The sequence below is a fragment of the Suillus fuscotomentosus genome (assembly GCF_016647785.1).
Source record: "Suillus fuscotomentosus strain FC203 chromosome Unknown F5891scaffold_19, whole genome shotgun sequence".
In the NCBI taxonomy this organism is placed as follows: domain Eukaryota; kingdom Fungi; phylum Basidiomycota; class Agaricomycetes; order Boletales; family Suillaceae; genus Suillus; species Suillus fuscotomentosus.
The window spans coordinates 392,696-404,824 of record NW_024539531.1 but is presented as its reverse complement, the minus strand read 5'-3'; the positions used below and the strand labels follow the sequence as shown (position 1 = coordinate 404,824).

The 12,129-nt window shown below is 49.1% G+C and overlaps 3 protein-coding genes across 3 annotated transcripts; 1 reads left to right on the top strand and 2 right to left on the bottom strand.

Moving 5' to 3' along the window:
• Nucleotides 1–160: 160 nt before the first annotated feature.
• Nucleotides 161–1,515, bottom strand: F5891DRAFT_949811 (uncharacterized protein; the record flags this gene model as incomplete). The annotated part of the gene is made up of 2 exons (XM_041374907.1): nucleotides 161–334; nucleotides 412–1,515. 2 exons carry the CDS (start codon nucleotides 1,513–1,515, stop codon nucleotides 161–163), a joined length of 1,278 nt encoding a protein of 425 aa, XP_041227540.1.
• Nucleotides 1,516–3,264: 1,749 nt separating this feature from the next.
• F5891DRAFT_1026522 (uncharacterized protein) lies at nucleotides 3,265–3,907 on the top strand. The gene is made up of 2 exons (XM_041361415.1): nucleotides 3,265–3,660; nucleotides 3,709–3,907. Exons 1-2 carry the CDS (start codon nucleotides 3,508–3,510, stop codon nucleotides 3,868–3,870), a joined length of 315 nt encoding a protein of 104 aa, XP_041227539.1. The 5' UTR covers nucleotides 3,265–3,507; the 3' UTR covers nucleotides 3,871–3,907.
• Nucleotides 3,908–4,221: 314 nt separating this feature from the next.
• On the bottom strand, nucleotides 4,222–10,857 carry F5891DRAFT_1218850 (glycosyltransferase family 2 protein; the record flags this gene model as incomplete). Its single annotated transcript, XM_041369372.1, has 14 exons — nucleotides 4,222–4,509; nucleotides 4,561–5,164; nucleotides 5,219–5,388; nucleotides 5,441–5,505; nucleotides 5,556–5,645; nucleotides 5,698–5,721; nucleotides 5,777–6,189; nucleotides 6,251–6,401; nucleotides 6,451–6,670; nucleotides 6,721–7,075; nucleotides 7,124–7,452; nucleotides 7,502–9,221; nucleotides 9,259–10,439; nucleotides 10,493–10,857. The coding sequence occupies 14 exons, from the start codon at nucleotides 10,855–10,857 to the stop codon at nucleotides 4,410–4,412; spliced, it is 5,787 nt and encodes a 1,928-aa protein (XP_041227538.1). The 3' UTR covers nucleotides 4,222–4,409.
• Nucleotides 10,858–12,129: the final 1,272 nt, after the last annotated feature.

The window sequence follows — 12,129 nt, the reverse complement described above, 5'->3', positions numbered from 1 at the left end:
TGGATCCTCGATTGGCTCGGGTACGCTGGCCTGGTCAGACGGCTTTTCACCCTCGTTTATGGATGGCCGATCTTCAGTTTCCAATACCGGCAACAAGATCCGAAGTTTTTTCGTTTTTGTGCGAGAACGTTGGTGTTGGGGTGGTGCTTTGTTCTTGGAATTACTGCCTGTGTAGCGAAGCCGCGTAGAGGTCGGAGTTTTCGCAAACCTTTTGTCGACTGACTAGAAAGACCCGACAACCTTCCTCGTATACACGTGAATCCTCACGATTGGTCCAGAACATAATGAACGCTTGAGTAAACCCAACTCGTTCAGCCTCGCTGAAGTCGACAACCTGGATCAGCGAATGTCAGAATGAACACTATGTACCAGTAACTGGAGCCTTACATTGCCAAACAGTTCATCATTGACTTCACGCCCGTGCTTCTCGCATTCATCTGCCATGGAATTGAAAAGGACAAGAAAATGTAATCGGTAGTGCTCGGCTGAACCTCCATTTGCATAGGTCATGAGTCCAGGTACCCAGCATGCGAGCAAAGCAGAATATGTCGAACTAATTATGAGAAGATCCTTAGATGAGTACCAAAACCCATGTGCTGCATCCGAAACAATGCCATTCACAGCCTCGTCCTCGATGAAGTCGGTCACCAGTTGTGACACCATGAATTGAGTTTGAACAACAACGACAGTGACTGCTTCGAATTGAGAATACAAAACATATCCTGGATGGTTCTTCTGGAATTCGGCGAAGTCATCAACAAAGTTTCGAGTGGACTTGCCCCGTAGTGCTTGCAGCTCGGCCTTGACACGGTCCTGGTTGAGAAGCACTGTGGAGATCGTTGAAACAGATTCACGGGTACCAGTAATGCTGTTGCGACCAGCAATTAATGCCGCAGGGCCAGCAGCAGGATTTTCGAAGACTATTTGTTCAAATCTTGTCCGCTCGTCACGAGATAGATGCAAGATGTGAGTTTGTTTCGGATGGTGGTGAATGCCCTTGTGAATGTAGTAGACGCCTCCTTTGAATGAATACAACACTGATGTGACACCGCAGTCGATGTGCTTGAGCTGACTACCACAAAGGCACGATGCATTGAGTTGTCCCATGATACCAGCCCGGCGGGTCTGCGGACGTGTGACTACCTCACAGGTAGGTTCATCACAAGTAATGACACCCAGGCAAACACGTCTCGTCTTTTTACCTTGCGACCACGCAAGTGCTGACTCTGACCCCCTCTTGTCTCCTCCTCCTGGCTGACAAGCCCAATGTTCGCTAAGATTGTCAGTTCTTAATACCTCCTCCCATGTTAATAACCTTTCAAAGTCACCGTCCGGCCATGGGTCCCATAACTCATCTCCACCGCCAGATTTGGGACGTAGGGAATTGGAGGATTGATCTAGACCACGGCGTTGATTTGTTCGGGCTGCAGAAGGACTAACACTTCGGGCACGTCGGCGTGGTATAGACTTTGTGTCCGTGCAGAGTTCGAATAACTCTTGTGAGTGGTGTTTCATGTGTTGAGGGAGGGGTGGTGGATTTGGGACGGAGTGTGCAGGGTCATGTGATGGCTGAGCGGTCTGCACGGAGGCCGGAAGATAAGCTATTACATTGCCTGTTCTATTTGTCAAATCTGAGTTCACAAGGAGAATATGTCGGATGACGCACCTGAACGGTCATAGCAGGGTATGAGGTCCCCAAAACTCAGCAGCGGACCCGGCCGATCTGGATAATTTTGATTCTCTGTCTCGTTGGGATAGAAAAAGTTGAATATATGTTTGATTAATTGCTAAAAGATGGTTATAACAAGTTTACTCCGTATTTTAAAGAACTCACAAAGGCCATGATACGATTTACAAAAGCGCGATAATAAGGGTTGTTTCTCGAGCCCAGAGGAGACAACGAAAGAATGCTTAGTAAAATAAATTTATTACTGCCTATGGACAATTACAGTGTACGACGTCTAATTCTGTCAGGATGAAAAGGAACACTGTTAGAATATCAATTATTATGACAGATGTAAAGTAAAATGTACCTAAGTTATACGGACAGTGTGACAGTTGAGGTGGTGAGGTTTGACGCGGCATGTGGAGGTGGTGAGGTCTGACGCGGCATGTGCTACTTGTGACGCGGCATGAATGAAGTTTGACGCGGCAGTGACGCGGCGTGACGCGGCAGTGACGAGGTTTGACGCGGCACTGACGCGGCATGGAGGAGGTTTGACGCGGCAACTGACGCGGCACAACTTGTTTGACGCGGCACTGACGCGCATGTGACGCGGCAACTGACGCGGTATGTGCTATGGTTGACGCGGCACTGTAGTAGGTCTTGACGCGGCATAGAGTGTGGATGTTGATATTAGTACAGAGACTGCGAAGATATTTGGGAGAACTTGTCGTGGTGTGAGTAGTGCTTGACGCAGCCTAAACGAGGCTTCTGACATGCCATGGTTGGGGCTCGACGTGTTGGTGCAGGGTATAGAGAGTGGATCAAACTTGGCAGGGTGAGGTCGAAGCTTGACACAGTGAGACAACATTTGACACTGCATCTGAAAACCAACATAGATGAACGAATTAGAGGTAATGCAACAATATAGGACTGACGCGCAAGATGCATACTAGTAATATGAACGCAGAGGACAAGCACTGTAAATTTGGTGAGAGGTGAATACAGCACTATAGAGCCTGTACGCAGGCAGACACTCATATGTTGATCATTAACGATGATTCAAAGTGTTTGGAATGCGATATGAAGTTGTGTAAACATGATTTGTACATAGGAATTTGTTACAGTGCCGCGTCACATATGCCGCGTCAGTGCCGCGTCACAGGCGCGTCACGACCGCGGCAGGCGCGGCAGGCGCGGCAGGGCCGCGTCAATTTCACCTGGCCCGAACTTTCCTTATTCAGAAGCTTTCCACCTTATGCGATTCAAGAATTCGTCGGTCCGAAGTTGTAATCCTCTATCAGAAGGATTGTTATATCTCGACGATTGCTCTACTGACCACAAAGAGTCCCCTGCAATCATGAAGGAGTTGGATGTGACAGGGATAGATGCACGGGCCCTGGTGACCTTCCGTCCAGGTATGAGCGGCGCCCGAGAGAAACTACAACGGGCATCGAAGCGCGTCACCACTGTGCAAGAAGACGTTGCGTACTCATTATTTGGCATCTTCGCCATTACCCTGCCTATCGTTTATGGTGAGATGAAGCAAAAAACGCTCTCGGATGGCTCCTGCAGGAGATCGTGGCCCGGTCAGGCGATATCACTGTCCTCGACTGGATCGGACAACCTTTCGAGTTCAATAGTTGTCTTCCAGCCCATATCGCCTCTTATAGCACTACTCCACGTACCCTTTCATCTTTGTCCGAAGATCATATTCACACACAAGTCTCTTCGCTGCGACAAACCATGCCTACGGATCTAGCATTGAAGTTTTATGACCAGTTTGAACAGCTGAGCTCCTTACTTCGCAAACTGCAGACTTCATCTGCCTTTTATTCTGTTCCATGTCACGGAAATCGGACGGAGGCGCGATCTGGCCCAGGAGACTCATCACATATGGAATCAAGGCAGACGGGCTCCATGGCCTGCTGATCACCACTGAAGAGACCCTAGTCCAGTTCTCGCGGGAAAAGCTCATTCGGCAGACGTTCTTACCTGTCCGTCCATGAGATCGGTATATCCTCGGGGTACCTGACGTTGCAGAGCGGCTTGACTTCGCAGATGACATGGAGAGCATGGAAGGTCGGACAGAGCCTGGGCCTCTGATGGCTGAGTCTGACGAGTCATCCGGCGGTTCACCTGCTGAAGAGGAGTCGAGCTCACTGGCGTTGCAGTTGCTGGTTCGCCCGAGACAGCCTTTCGACTAGCACAGTAGCGTGTCGGAGAATACAAGAGGGTCGCGTCAGACCATAACATCACTGCACAAGTCAAAGACATTGCTTCGGTTGATAACATGGATATCGGTACCGTAGAAATACTCTAGCTATACACCAGACTCATCTCTGACAAGTATTCGCTTGTGTTTTGATGACGCATACCTACATTGTAACAATATTAGTAGATGCATACAGATGCATACACAGATACCCCATAGCCCATTCGAATATTCAAAGTATACATTCATTAAGAACCACCTCCGTTTTACAAGCACCGTCATCTTGTGATTACATATAATCACCAGTTGGTTGCCCTAACGAGGCTAAGCTTAACGTTCAACGTTTCAACAGTCCAAGTTGCCATCGTATTATTATGTCCGACGAAATCCAACGCGTTACTAACAAATGTCATACATGTCGTAATCATAGCAAAACAAAACGCTAATCAGCATTGTCCCGATAGTCAATTAAGTCCTAGAAGGGTCCGAGAGATAAATGTAAGTGTCCTAAATGATGTATATAGTCTACGTTTAATGCGAAAGAATGTCGTCAATGCACTGGTTCAAAAAGTCTTTACGATACGTCAAGTCTGCGCGAGGGAAGCGAGCCGCCATAGCCTCACGAGCTGTCCTGAAGTGAAGTTAGTATTAGGATGTAGTCAAGTATAGCAGGACAACGCACTTCTTTGTCACAGCCATCAAGTCTTGTGTACTCAAAAAGTTCCGAAGTGCATTATACAGCTCGTCATCCGAGGGATTGGGATTCATGTTGGGGCCGGTGAACGCAGTTGTAGCCATAGATAACGTAGATGTCCGCACTTCTCCGTTGAAATGCTGAGGAGGGACACCTAGGCTCTGGGCGGGGGACATGGAGCGGTTGAAGACTCCAGATGTCATTCGCGAGTCAGGCGGCGTCATGCCATACACGCTCCCATGTGGACCCGAATTGGTCGGAGTAAACATGTTGATCCTTTCCTGTGAGGGTCCTCTCCAGTTGGCCATCTGAGGTGGTGGACGGTTGGCGTCAGATACGGCACGGGAGCTCGGACGTGAAGGCCCGGGTAGGTTGTGATGGGACGAGTTGCTATGTATCATGTTTGTGTCGCGGTAGTAGTCATGATCTCCTGACTCAGAGCGGCCGTACTCGTAGACAGATGGGCGTTGAGAGCCTGACAGATGATGCGGCTGAGGGGCGGAGAGATACACAGAGCCTGATTTATGGAAATCGGGAGGCGAGTCATACGACTGCCCGGATTGGTTGTCACCCAACGTTTCAGCCTCATAGTCTGTACGGATTACCATTAACAGGTAGCACGAGTGAGAATGCGTATTGAACGTACCACTAAACTTCTTGTACGGAATCATAGACTCGTTGAACTTCATGTCGTTGCTGTTCGCGATGATCTTCTTGCTTCCACCATCATCGAGCACGATACGAGTGTTACCCCAACCGAACTCATCCATCCGCCAGAATGAATATATGGGCAGGAAGAAACTGTAAACTGGGTACCTGTAACAACAGAAAATGAGCTATGCATCTATTACAGAACAAGTCAACCTACGAAATGAGATAGACCACCATCCATCCAATAAGCATGAACTCTCTTCGGATAATAAAGATAAGAGCCTGGAAATGACATCGTAAATGACTTCTCTTGATTAGACGACGTTACTCACCTGAAGACCATATACCGCTGCCAACATGATTATGGAAATCAGAGGGAACGGAGATTGTCCAGTAGCGACTTCGACAATCAGCCAAGCCAACTAAACGCGACGTTAGCTAGAACTCGATGAAAGATAACGTGCTGCGGCTCACATAAACAACAGTGGAAGGCAATATCTAATGAAAAAAAAAACATCAGAAATCGTACATTGACGCTTTGAAGAGACCTTACCAAAGTACCGATCAGATCAAGGAAGACGAAGAACCTCATCGAGAAACAGCAGACTCCACAGAGGTCTGGAAGAATAGCAAGCTCGCACAGGTTGTGAATGGTAGAGTTGATCCAACGCCGGCGTTGTGAAAACAATACTCTCCATGATACCGGCGCCATGGTACGCGCAATCGCGTCCGGAGTGAACTTGGTCTTGAAAGTGGGGAAATGTTTCATCAATAGTGTCGTCAGGAATCGATCTTCGCCGAGGGAGAACAGATTCTTCTTGTGCAGGGTGTCCACATTATTTTCCGAATATTCATCAATTACACGGTTGGAGATGATGAGCGGTCGGCCTTTATCATTAGTGCGGATGCGGTAAAGGGTGAAGCAACCAGGAAGACACGAGACTGAGCCAAAAAGACTCTCGAAAGCTTTGGACAAGTTGTGCGAGATGTAGTACTCGTATACCTATGGGTATGTTGGCATGAATACACAAAATGTGTAAATTTAAACCACTTGCCTGGATCATGGTCCACCAGGATCCCTCCTCATTCTGGAGTCTCGTTTCACCACATATGCCGATTATGTTGGAATCTGCTATCGAGGCTGCTACAAGACGGTTAAGAGATTTGGGAGTCACGGACTGCGAAAGGATGTCAGAGCTTCTCGGGGTAGCGAGCAGTAAAGCGTACTGTGTCTGCATCCACAGTGAAAATGTACTCGTAGAACGCAGGGTCAATCCCAATAACATTCCGCATCTGATGATATATCTCGAGCTCTAGTGGGCACATGGGTGCGTTGAAGTGAACCCTGTTCAAGTACTGCATCAACATGATCTGACTGTCACGCTTGCCACGATTGCCGGGTTTCGAACGTTCACTTGGCTTCCCGACTTTCACGACGACTATATACCTAAACAAAAGTGTCAGCAATGATTTCATGGTTACGAGAGGATGACGTACGGAACAACATGACCTTCAAACTCATACAATCCAGAGTATACCTTGCCGTAGTTGAGCTTCTGCGAGCCATCTCCGATTGATCTGAACATCAAGGGCTCAGGGTCTTTCGCTGGATCAACGCCAAGAATGTCGAGTACGATAGCAGGTGTCGGTCGTTCATTACCGCTCCCAATGATATTCCCATCACAAATGACAAAAATCAGCTTCCTCTTGTCGTCGTAGTCCAAATTGGCAAGTGAGTCGAGTGTGCGGCGAAGGGAATCCTCTCCTTCCGTGTAACAAGGAACCTGGCATAACACGAACTTGTCCAGTAACTCAGGGAAGCGCTTGGTCTGGAGTTGGAGTGCGGCAAGGACTATATGGAGTCAATGCAAGCAAAGGTTCAGATAGGAAGAAAACGTACATTTCATCGCCATTGAGGCCATGAGGACACTGGAGAACACAAGCAAAAGGTAGTTCTGCACTTGACATCTTGGAGTGTACCGGAAGTCTGTCTCTCCATAGTAGAAGGCATTAGAAAGACAGTCCATATTCGCCGTACGGTTTTCAGCGCTCATGGCGGCCAAGACTGTATTCAAAGGGCTAGTGATGTCCTGCCCGGCTTGTTCCTCAAAGACTGCAACGAGGTTCGGGTCAAGGAAGCTGTACGAAGCGACATTCAGGTTGATTGTGTTCAGGGTGTAGATATAGTCCGTCAAATCATAGATGCTATTATCGTAAATCGCCCAAGTTCTGTGAAGATAATGAGTGATGTTACTGAGGCAGACTAAGTACGACTTACCGCGGATTCGTTGTTTGATTAGCTTGAGAGTAGATATCGCTTGGCTCCCAAACCAACGGACCAAGGAGATACTGGTTGATCTTTGGTATGAAGGTCGCGGTATACCAGTCCTGGTTGTCGAGAGCTGTGGGAGTCGTCGGAGCATTGGATCCGGAGGAATGCATAGCTGTCGGGTACAAGACTAGAGTGTTGTTCTCGGGAGTAATTTTCATTGTCGGGTCGCTGACAAGGCCCGCGCATGCCACATTTAAAGGAGGGGGGAAGTAGTAGGTCATGTCGGTACCAGCCAGCCCCGCCAAGGTGGCCGCACCATTACTTGCCTCTCCCACGATGTCACTGTGGTCACCGAAAACGAAATTGGAGACGTCATAGACCTTGCCTTGAATGGAGACGTAGTAGTCAGTGTTGCCTGTATATTGAGCTACTTCGTCTGTCGTCCATGCATACTTGAAGTTCGGGCAGAGAATGACACCGAAGGCGATGATGTAGAATAGGATAAGGCCATTTCCGAAGAGGATGAGGAGGCAGATGGTCACTTTCTCTCGCCATGCAAGGCGGACGTCAGGGCGCTTCATACGTCCTAACCCCAATAGCAGGAAATCGGGAATACACCAGGTGAAGAAATAGACGGTATAAAGCCAGTAACGTCGGGTTCGAGTGGTTGGCAGCTGTTCCTCCAACATTTCAGGAGCGTTATCCGCAGTTAGCATGGCAGAACTAGCCATGAGAGGAGGCGCTTTGTCAAACTTTTCGGGTTTCGTGTCCCACGTCGTGGATTCCGACTGCTCGCGATAACTAGGAGCAGCAACATGAGACGGTGCATAACCATCGAACGCAGGCGTTTTCGGCTCTTGGAATGGTGTGGCATCCGGTTCATCAAAGTATGCTGACTGTCGCTCATCACCAGGGTAGTCTGTGGCATCATCGAGCATGGCGTTCTCGTCCTCTTGTGAATCCTCACGGGCAAGCTTCTTCTGCTCTTTCTCCTCAGAACGAATAACATCCTCTACCATCTTCCATGCCAAATACGATAGCCAGATCCTCTGGTTCCCAATCGCGAAGTCAATGCCTTCTCTCCAGCCATTAGACTGGGCGCACTGACGCATGCGCTCAGCATCTGATCCGCGCATGGAAGGACGATATCTGTCACAAAACTCTGCCTGATCAAAGTCTGCGACAAACTCAACCTGCTTCCTCGACACAATAGCTGGGAGTAACAGAGACCTAATTTGCCCCTTGACGCGACGCCTGTCAAGGGAGTTAGAGAACCCGGTATCATTGGGGCGAATGCACGTGATAGTCCACATCGGCACATTCTCGATGTTGGACAAGACATTCCAAATCGTCTGATTGAGCTGCGTAGTGACGGGATAGATTTTGGACGGGTTTAAGCGAGGGTTTTCATCAGCACTGTTTCCCAGAGGAGTAAGCGTGCGAAGAGGGCGGGAAGAGACTTGAGCTTGGACGATAGTTTCCTCGTCGCTCTGGTGCTTTTCCGTAGACAAGCTGGGGCCCGACACGAGCTTCGCGACAAATACATCATTCGAGCTGCGAAGGAGAGTGACGAAAATAGGGTCAAGCAGGTCCGCGTCCTTCTCCACGAAGTTGCTGACGTCGTACGAACAGGCACCAGCATAGTGGTTGATCCCAAAAGCTCTCCTTCCATCTGTGAGAGGTGCTGCAACGAAAGACGCGTGCGCACCAAACTTGGCACTCAAGTCTTGCAGTAGATCATCATCCCGCCGTTCATCCTGCACGCCCCGACTTGAAGGACGTTGCGGCCTTGTCAACGACACCCAGAAGACCGCCAGGCTTTCGTGACGTTGTCTGAGTGTTGTATGGGCCCCGAAGAAGCTCAACACAAGCTGAGTTGTCCATGGCAATGACGGCCGGTAGCGAGTTCCCATCAGCAATCATACGACTGTTGAAAGCTGTATTGTCGTCGAAAGTGTTTCGAAGTATGTGGGATTGCACGATTTCGTCGGTGAAGTTGATGCAGAATTCATCGAAGCCATTCTGATGAGCGGAGATAAGGGGAGTAGGACCACTAGACCCTGAAGGCGCCCGCGTTTGATAACCCGCTTGGTCAAGCAGTACAATACGAGTGGCGGAACATGTAGGATTTAGAGAGGCAGGGGCTAGCTTGAAATTGGCAGTTTCCACCACAAATGCAAACATGATTGCATAGAGATCACGAACTAGCCGGTCCCGCTGTGCTGCGCTTTGCTGCACATTGAGCAGCACGGTGTACAGCTCCTTGCGTACATAGTTCGTCTTGTACGTCAGCGTGTCACTGAGTTCTTCGGGAGAAACTCCCAAAAGCTTTGCTACCTGTTGGAGAATTGGCACGTTAAGGACATATGCAGAGACGTCCTGCGCATCAGCCTCCCCGAATTCGAGGTTGCCGAGTAGCAGAATAGCGGCGAGCACGTTGAATATTGATGAGACATGCTTGGACTTGAAGCCTAAAGTTTTGAAGGCGTCTCGCAAATCATCCATCGCGATGCCATCATCACTGAATGGACCAGCAGGCAAGTGATAACAACCGGATGATGCCAACAGGGCGTAGTCCGAAGGGCCTTCCAAGCCCATGTAGTCACGTTCCACTGGCGTAGCTCCAGCAAGAAGTTGGTAGAACACATGGTAAGATCGTTCTTCATGTGACAAACGAGTCAAGCGTGACTTGTCAAGCCCAAAGGCGATAACCTTTGCAGCGCTGATACGCCCGCGTTCATTGAAGTGGAGCTCTGTGTAGCGTGTGTGTCGTGAGGCATTTGGGTTCACAAGGGTTTTTGCATTTCCGAAAGACTCGAGCAGCACCGCGAAAGATTTGATTTGCTCAGAGATTTTGGTCTCTCGTTTGGAGTGAGCTGAGAGGCGTAAAATCTGGTCCACGAGCAGGCGACTGCTTGCAGTCTTTCCCGATCCCGAGATTCCCCTGACAGAATTGTACTATGAGCTCTAGTTTCGTTCGGTACGGAAGTAACTCACCGAGTGACAACTGCTTGAGACTCGTTCCTTCTTCTCATAAGGAGATAGATTTTAGCCGCTTGCTCATACAAATGAGGCTGAGGGGGTCTCCGAGAATCTGCCAAGCCCAGCTTGGTATCCTTGTAACATCTCTCCTCGTACTCCTTCGCATTAGCGTCATTGACATTGGCGAGTGTTTTGTAAGGGTTGACTACCACGATGTTTGTGGATCCGAGTCTAGTATACGGTAAATCAGCGCGAAATCGAGCGGTGAGAACAGCGAGGATGGCATCATCTGTAGTGGCAGGTGTAGAAGACGAAACAAGGTCAGTTAGCTCGCCGGAGCTAGCAGCCTGTTGCACGAGATTGGCCGAAGTAGAGGCCATCGTGCTGGAGAGTGAACAAGCAACGAGTCGTGGGGCAAAAAGAAATATCAGCTAGACATGCTAGGCCATTCCGTCGGCATGTGGACAGGCTGCGCCTCTTTCGATGTAAAGACACGTTATTCTTGGACATCTCCGTTTCTGGGCGTAGCCTGGTAAGCGTCTATGTTTCACCTATGGGGAACTTCGCTAATTAGGGTTTCGTGTATCACGGGCTCACACCTGTTGACACTGGCTAAGAAAAGCGTGAGACCGTGATCAGGGTGCCGGGCACAGGTTAATTGGCAGTGAACCGGAAAGAGCAGTGCCAGTGAGCGGGCTGTCCTGGCCGACAACCTTGAACGCTCGATGGCTTGACAATGGAGATTTTCAAGAATACATTCGATGGTATGATTGCTACTAGAAGACGAAGATCAGCACCCTGATTTGTAGTCCTGCCCAGCGGGACCACAGGCAGAAAGACCCACCAAATTGGAACTAAAATGTAAATCAGTTAACCTATTTACTGCAAAACGATCGTTCACAAAGAACATGCACATCGCACATGACCATGATGCACAGGCTAGCGCAGATTTAGAGAGGTGTGCACGACTGTGTCCAAAACAACATCAACCACTGGGAAATCTCGTGAGAGAAATGACTAACCGTGCTACCACCCAGAATATACCGTATCTCTTTCAACAGCATTTCGACGACGCCGGGTCCATCAGATCCGAACGAGCTGTAAATCACCTCTAATACGAGCTCATAAGGAACCGGGTCTCAAGTAGTTTCGTGTGGTTAATATCATCGTGTTTCGGACATTCGGCTCGTCCTTTTCACCGTGATGGTGTGTGCCTGGCACGAGGCTTCGACATCCGGCCCATATTTCATGGACACACCCCTAGACCTTGCTGCCGCGGGTTTTCTTCTATAATCCTTCGCACCGGTCGGATGGACCTTCGCGCGTAGTGACCCTGCACCTCTGGAAACTATGACTGACAATGAATGGCCGGTGGACTTGCGTGTCATATATTGGGCGATCGTGGAGCTTGGTAAGTTCTCTACAGAAGAATATATGCTAGTAAGAACATGACTGCGCATTCAAACATGGTCTTATGGAACTCAGGCCTGTGCGCGCAGTATACGAAGATATGGCTTACTCATGTTGAGTCCAGCTTTGCTATGAAGGACTGATCACGTTGCGTATTTGAGCAGCTTCTGAGGTAAGGGCATACTTTCTGAACCGATCCCCAAAGCATCTCACATTTGTGTTTGTGTTTTGAAATTGCAGTT

Bases quoted from the DNA above. Each gene is read 5' to 3' on its own strand.
- F5891DRAFT_1026522 (XM_041361415.1), top strand. From the start codon at position 3,508: ATGTCACGGAAATCGGACGGAGGCGCGATCTGGCCCAGGAGACTCATC. The intron at 3,661-3,708 runs GTCCGTCCATGA...GACGTTGCAGAG, and splicing joins TTCGGCAGACGTTCTTACCT to CGGCTTGACTTCGCAGATGA.